This window comes from Engraulis encrasicolus, chromosome 19 (genome assembly GCF_034702125.1).
Source record: "Engraulis encrasicolus isolate BLACKSEA-1 chromosome 19, IST_EnEncr_1.0, whole genome shotgun sequence".
NCBI lineage: Eukaryota > Metazoa > Chordata > Actinopteri > Clupeiformes > Engraulidae > Engraulis > Engraulis encrasicolus.
In genome coordinates, this window is record NC_085875.1 from 36,328,740 (window position 1) to 36,336,239 (window position 7,500).

The 7,500-nt window shown below is 42.6% G+C and overlaps 1 protein-coding gene across 1 annotated transcript in view; it reads left to right on the plus strand.

Annotated features, from left to right (window-relative positions):
- syne1b (spectrin repeat containing, nuclear envelope 1b) overlaps positions 1-7,500 on the plus strand; it is a 204,358-nt gene that overhangs the window by 180,274 nt on the left and 16,584 nt on the right. Inside the window, exons 139-144 of the mRNA XM_063184266.1 lie at positions 1,303-1,461; positions 2,012-2,178; positions 2,815-2,977; positions 5,279-5,466; positions 6,204-6,354; positions 6,771-6,953. Coding sequence (XP_063040336.1) covers positions 1,303-1,461; positions 2,012-2,178; positions 2,815-2,977; positions 5,279-5,466; positions 6,204-6,354; positions 6,771-6,953 — 1,011 coding nt within the window. The remainder of the gene's footprint in view (positions 1-1,302; positions 1,462-2,011; positions 2,179-2,814; positions 2,978-5,278; positions 5,467-6,203; positions 6,355-6,770; positions 6,954-7,500) is intronic.

Sequence of the window (7,500 nt, forward strand, 5' to 3'; positions counted from 1 at the left end):
CACACACACACACACACACACACACACACACACACACACACACACACACGCACAGACACACACACACAGAACATCACATATCAAGTCAAGTGTACACATTTAAATGCATGCAGACGTACAGTATGCAATGGAAAATTGAGAGAAAGTAAAGAAAGTTTAGGCTCCAAAGACAGTATGACTGAGCGCAGTACTGTTCGGCTTTTGAAGTACAACGTTCTTCGTTGAAAGGAAACGGCTGCTTTGCTTTTTGAGAAAGAAGTTTCTGTTCTGTGACAACAAATCCTCTTCTGCTGGAGATCAGAGCTGAAGATGCAAGTCTGTGTGTGTGTGTGTGTGTGTGTGTGTGTGTGTGTGTGTGTGTGTGTGTGTGTGTGTGTGTGTGTGTGTGTGTGTGTGTGTGTGTGTGTGTGTGTGTGTGTCTTTGTGCACATGTGTGCGAGTGCTGCATCTGTTGAAAGCACAGGCCACAGGAAGGATGTTTGCTGTCATAGTTGAACTACTTTGAGCCTCTCTCATCTTCTGAGACAACGTCTTCTAAACTTTATTGATCTGCATGAGATGAATATTTGTAAAAATGAGAAATATTAAAGCTTAATCTTTCAAATGCAGGACTTTGATCAGTTTGCTCCAGTCTCAGGTTGGCTCAGGTTCAGTCTGTGAATATGGCTGCTGACTGACAGATTTTGGATCAGGTCCACTGTGAATGTTTGTACAGAGAGTCACATCAGGCCATTTCCAACAAGAAGAAGAAGAAGAAGAAGAAATAGTTATTTCCTTTTCTGTGTTGCGCGGCAGAAGTTAACTGTTGATGTTCTTGCTTGGCTGTTTATTTGTGCTGATATATATTCATTTGCCCCTTTCACCTAATGTGCAATGCTGTTAGAATTATATTTACAGGGTAAAATTAGAAACATTGGGAATTATGAAGTGCATTTTATGTTGATTTGGTACTTCACCAATGGGTGGTTGACCTTCAATATTTCATATGTAATTTTTGTTGTGTTAACCCCTTAGCACAGAGCCTCTGCTATAACCTTACTGTCACCAAAATGGTAATGATCAAGTCCTTATCGGTTACTTAAGCCTGTCTGCATAGTCATAGCAATGTTGTGATGATGTAGCTGAGTGTTTTCAGCAAAGACTGAATAGCCCGTCAACGGGCCCCTCTGCAGTAAGAGGCTACGTTTTTGTGTTTTGTGTCACAAGAGCACAAGAGAGCACATGACAGACATGACCCATTTTGTTGACACATTTTCACCTTGTTGTTTTCACGTGTGTTGGTATGTGTTTGTGCATGTGCAGCTCTCCCTGCGCCAGCAGCAGGTATCTGAGCGGCTGAGCGAGTGGACGGTGTTCAATGAGAAGTACAAGGACCTGAGCGAATGGCTCACCCACATGGAGAACAAGGTGTCGCAGAACGCTGACATCAGCATCGAGGAGATGATCGAGAAACTGCGCAAGGTAAACACCAACACCTGCACATACACAGAGACGCGTTTTAGGCATACAATGTAACGAATACAATGTAACGAATTTCATACAATCTACAAATGAAGAGTCTCGTTGCAGAACGATGTATCCAGCATTTTTTACTTTGGAATTTTATTTTTGGAAATGACTGTTCAGGAGTCCCATCATCTATGTGTGAATTCTTGCCATTCAAATATATTGAGAACATAATTTTTAAACCTACGTATGTACAGTAAAATGCATTTTGCAATGCAATGCAATGGAATTTTGCAATGAAAGTCTTCAAATACACCATGTAGTATAAAAAACAGTAAAATTGGCAGTACCAGTACTCATTGCCAGTACTCCCATATCGTCTGCCATGTGATACTTGCCGAAGTTGGAAAGGAAAATGTCCAATACATGCTCTAATCTCCCCCCCCCCCTCTCTCTCTCTCTCCCTCTCCCTCTCTCTCTCCCTCTCTCTCTCTCTCTCTCTCTCTCTCTCTCTCTCTCTCTCTCTCTCTCTCTCTCTCCCCCCCCTCTCTCTCTCCCTCTGCAGGACTATCATGATGAGGTGTCGGGTGCGGAGGGCAGCAGGCATCACCTGCAGGAGCTGGGGGAGCGATTGGCACGTGCCAGCCAGCCCAGCAGAGCCAGCGACATCCAGCACAAGCTGGGCACCATCAGCCAACGCTGGCAGCACCTACTGGACCTCATCGCGGCCAGGTAAGAGGAACACACACACACACATACGCACGCACGCACACACGCACACACACACACACACACATTACAAGCTGGGCACCATCACACACACTAGCAGCACATTTAAATGTACCAGCATATTCAAACTGTACACATTATCACACGTAATCATACTAGATACAGATGTAGGTTGAGTCAGAATACACCTCAGTAATTCCATTTAATATGTAGAGAATCTGGTCACACACTAGGCGAAACGTCTTGTTCGTTCCAAGAAATAAAATAAGACAAAAGAGCAGTAATCAGAATGCAGTATTTTCTGAACTTTCATCAAGTTTTCCTGCCTCACACCTACACCTGCATTACTGAAGGCTTATGCACTGATCGTTGACTAGAAAAAAAAACACTCTTTGTGTGCGTGTGTGTGTGTGTGTGTGTGTGTGTGTGTGTGTGTGTGTGTGTGTGTGTGTGTGTGTGTGTGTGTGTGTGTGTGTGTGTGTGTGTGTGTGTGTGTGTGTGTGTGTGTGTGTGCGTGTCTGTGCGCGCCTGTGCATGTGTGTGTGTATATGTGCTTGCGTGCGTGTGTGTGTGTGGTGTGGTGTGTGTCTGTGTCTCTGCGCGTGTGTGTGCGTGTGCGTGTGTGTGTGTGTGTCTCAGGGTGAAGAAGCTGCGTGAAACGCTGGTGGCGGTGCAGCAGCTGGACCGTAACATGAGCAGCCTGCGCTCCTGGCTCAACCACATTGAGACGGAGCTCCACAAGCCCCTGACCTACCACACCTGCGACGCCCAGGAGATCCAGAAGAAGCTGGACATGCAGCAGGTAACACACATGCACACACACAAGACGATGACTGCATTTACATTACATTACTAACCCCAACTCCGATGAAGTTGGGACGTTTGGTAAACAGTGAATAAAATCAAAATGCTATCATTTTCAAAACACTCAATCTATTCATTAGATGGAGAATAGTGAAAAGACAACATATTAAGTGTTAAAACCGAGAAAAAATATTGTTTTGGAGGACATATGTACTCATTTCTAATTTGAGAAATCCAACACGTCTCAAAAGAGTTGGGACGGGGACAATAAATGGCAGCAAATGTCGAGGAAGACTAAAAACAAAACAAAAGACAACACTTAACAATTAAATACATTAACCGATGAGATGATTTTATATAAAAAACAGTGTCAATTCCTATCTTGGACATGATTTCACCAGCTTAAATGGTGGGTGTATTCCTTGTCATGTTTTGCAATTTTTTCCTTTCTGTAGTGCTTACAGTGTGACAGGTCTTGACCAAAAACCCACCATTTTATCACATGCTGGTCCTTATGATGGAGCCAAACTGTTAAAACATAGTAGAGAATGCAACTTGACCTTACTATGTGGCAGTAATCGAAGATCTCCCTTCAAAATATAATGCATGAGTGGCTTTGCATGCTGTTTAAAACCCATTTATACCATTCAGCACTGTATTTAACTCTACAGATGAGTGAGAACATCTTAACCAATGCACTACTGCATCCGCATGCCATCATGGAGGCTGACTTTTGAAGCTAGCACTAACACAAGTTGGATGGTCCATTTCCACTGTAGCACAGGATGTGCAATGCTCTATTATTGTCAAAAAGAATGGACTTCTACAACTTCTGCTGACTTCTGTAAGCAAAGGACAGTTTCCCATGTCTTCTGGGTCTATTTCAAGTGAGCTCAGGTGCTTAGAAGAATGTTAAACCCCTGTGTCATTTTCATGCATTAAGCATTCTTAATATGGTCAATTTTCAATAGCTCTAGCACTCCAGGAATTAGAGTGAGACTACAGCCAATATATATTTCATGATGTCATGAACCTTTACAATGATTTTATTAACAAAAATATGTCTTATATACACTCAATCGTGGTAAATCAAAGGGAATTCAAAAATGTATGTAATAACTATGGTAATTATTCCCTTTGCAGCTTTAATTCTGAGTGACTCAGCCTCTCTGTGATGATCTTATACCTGGACACCTATATTGTCCGTCAGTACAATTCATTTTGAAATGTTCTTCTTTGTTGTTTTATCTTATTTGGATGTTTACTAAATTTCACTGATCCCCGTCCCAACTCTTTTGAGACGTGTTGGATTTATCAAATCAGAAATGAGTACATATGTCCCCCAAAACAATATTTTTTCTCGGTTTTAACACTTAATATGTTGTCTTTTCACTATTCTCCATCTAATGAATAGATTGAATGTTTTGAAAATGATAGCATTTTGATTTTATTCACTGTTTACCAAACGTCCCAACTTCATCGGAGTTGGGGTTTGTACATTACATTACATTACATTACATTACATTACACTTAGCTGATGTTTTTTAGCCAAAGCAACTTACAGTTATTTACAGGCTATTGGTTACAGTCCCTGGAGCGAACACAAATACATGACATTACATTACATTACATTACATTGTATTTGGCAGACACTTTATAACCAAAGTGACTAACAAACGAGGACGTAATCATAGCCAGCATCACATCACATACATGCACACACACACACACACACACACAACAAGGCGTAATGAGCATTTCACACTTAAAGGGGATGTCATGGCATACTGTATGTATCATGAGAAGTCAGTAGAGAAGTTGAGGTCCAAACCTTACAACAGAAAGCGATACCATGTACAGTACTGTATGAGTTGTGATCTTGCATGTGATCAGTGAAGCTTGCAACATCATGCGCTCTCTACGGTGCATACATGTGTATGTGTGCGTGCATATATTTGCACCTATGTGTGTGTGTGTGCACGTGTGTGTGAGTGAGTGAGCGCAGAAGGATATTGAGAGGCACAATGTGGGTGTAGTATCGGTGCTGAACCTGTGATTCTCATTGCAATGTGTATATTGACAATAAAGGCTTTGTATTCTAATGTATTATATTATATTATATTATATTATATTATATTATATTATATTATATTATATTATATTATATTCTGCTCTATTCTATTCCGCTCTTTTCTATTTTATTCTATTCTCTTCTATTCTATTCTAATCTATTCTATTCTATTCTATGTTATTCCATTCTGTTCTATTCTCTTCTATTCTATTCTGCTGTACTCTACAGGAGCTGCAGAGGGACATTGAGAAGCACAGTGCGGGCGTGGCGTCGGTACTGAACCTGTGTGAGGTGCTGCTGCACGACTGCGATGCGTGCGCCACAGACGGGGAGTGCAGCTCCATCCAGCAGGCCACTCGAACCCTGGACCGCCGCTGGAGGAGCATCTGCGCACTCTCCATGGAGAGGAGGATGAGGTGCGGACACGGGGTTAACAGACACACACATACACACACACACAGTGAAATATGGTATTATCATACTGTATTTATTACTTTATCATACAAATAGGTACACACATACAGAGGCAGACAGACACACACACACACACACACACACACACACACACACACATACACATACACACACACACACACATACACGTACACGTACACGTACACATACACATACACATACACATACACATACACATACACATACACATACACATACACATACACATACACATACACATACACATACACATACACACACACACACACACACACACACACACACACACACAGGAGAATGAGGTATGATCATGCATTTACTTACACACATACACACACTCTGCACCACACCACACCTTTTCCATAAGCAGATGCATGAGGATTTTTAGTTTTCACTCAGTACTCCCACATACTCTACATACTCACGTCTACTTACACACCGAAATACTTATGCAAAACTACATCCACACTCAAGCATGCACATGTTCACTAATACTATACAGTGCAGTTCGATTCTTGGAAATAAGGCTTAGGACTTTTTTGTGTATATCCCTGTCTATTTATTCCATTTAATGTATGGTTACTGTTACTATACAATTTGTTTACATCTAATAGACTAAATAAATAAATTAATTCATAAATTCAGTTCATTCACAGACTGCAATACATGTGTTGACACATACAGTATGTCCCACCTGCAGGATTGAGGAGACGTGGCGTCTGTGGCAGAAGTTTCTGGAGGACTACTCGAGCTTTGAGGCGTGGCTGGAGAGGTCGGAGCGGACGGCCGCCCTGCCCAACTCCTCTGGCGTGCTCTACACCGTCGCCAAGGACGAACTCAAGAAGTTTGAGGTCAGCAGCACTCGTAGTCACGGATATAGTACAAGTTTGGATGAAGTAGGCTTTGCTGCTTTTGACAAGTGCCTACTATGTACAAGCATGAAGATTGATTGATTAATAGCTATTTAGAGCGTTTTTGCTCATAGTGAATTAACTCAATTTCAGATTTTGCACAACTGCCTGCTTTTGGACATTTCAGGATCATGTGTGTGTGTGTGTGTGTGTGTGTGTGTGTGTGTGTGTGTGTGTGTATTTGTGGGTGTGGTTATGTGTGTGTGTGTGTGTGTGTGTGTGTGTGTGTGTGTGTGTGTGTGTGTGTGTGTGTGTGTGTATGTGTGTACATGCCTGTGTGTGTGTGTGTGTGTGTGTGTGTGCGTGCATATGTGTGTGTGTGTGTGTGTGTGTGTGTGTGTGTGTGTGATTTCCAGGCCTTTCAGAGGCAGCTGCATGAGAGCCTTCCACAGCTGGAGCTGGTGAACAAGCAGTACCGGCGTCTGGCCAGAGAGGGGCGCACTGACGCCGCCCAGCAGCTGAAGGAGATGGCACATACCGCCAACCAGCGCTGGGACCAGCTGCAGCGCAGGGCAGCCGCCATCCTGCGCAGACTTAAGGTGAGGCAGAGTTACGGCACGCCATGCAGACACACACGCACACACACACACACACACAGCCGCCATCCTGCGCAGACTTAAGGTGAGGCAGAGTTACGGCACGCCATGCAGACACACACGCACACGCGCACACACACACACACACACACACACACACACACACACACACACACACACACAGCCGTCATTCTACGCAGACTTAAGTTGAATCAGGGTTATGGCACGCCATGCACACACACACACATACACACAGCCGTCATCCTGCACAGACTGAAGGTGAGTCAGTGTAACGGCACGGCATAAAGACACTCACACACACACACATACTGTATACATTATGTACACAGACATTTCCATAATTGTATGTCATACATTATAGACTGTCATACATTGAAATACATTATGTATGACATTGTCATACATTGTCATACATTATAGATTCATGACAGGCAATTTAACCTATTTCAATTAATTTGCTTGTTCTTACATATTTTGGGATTCCAGCTAAAAAAAAACACGAGTTGAGGATTTTCAAAAAATCACAATA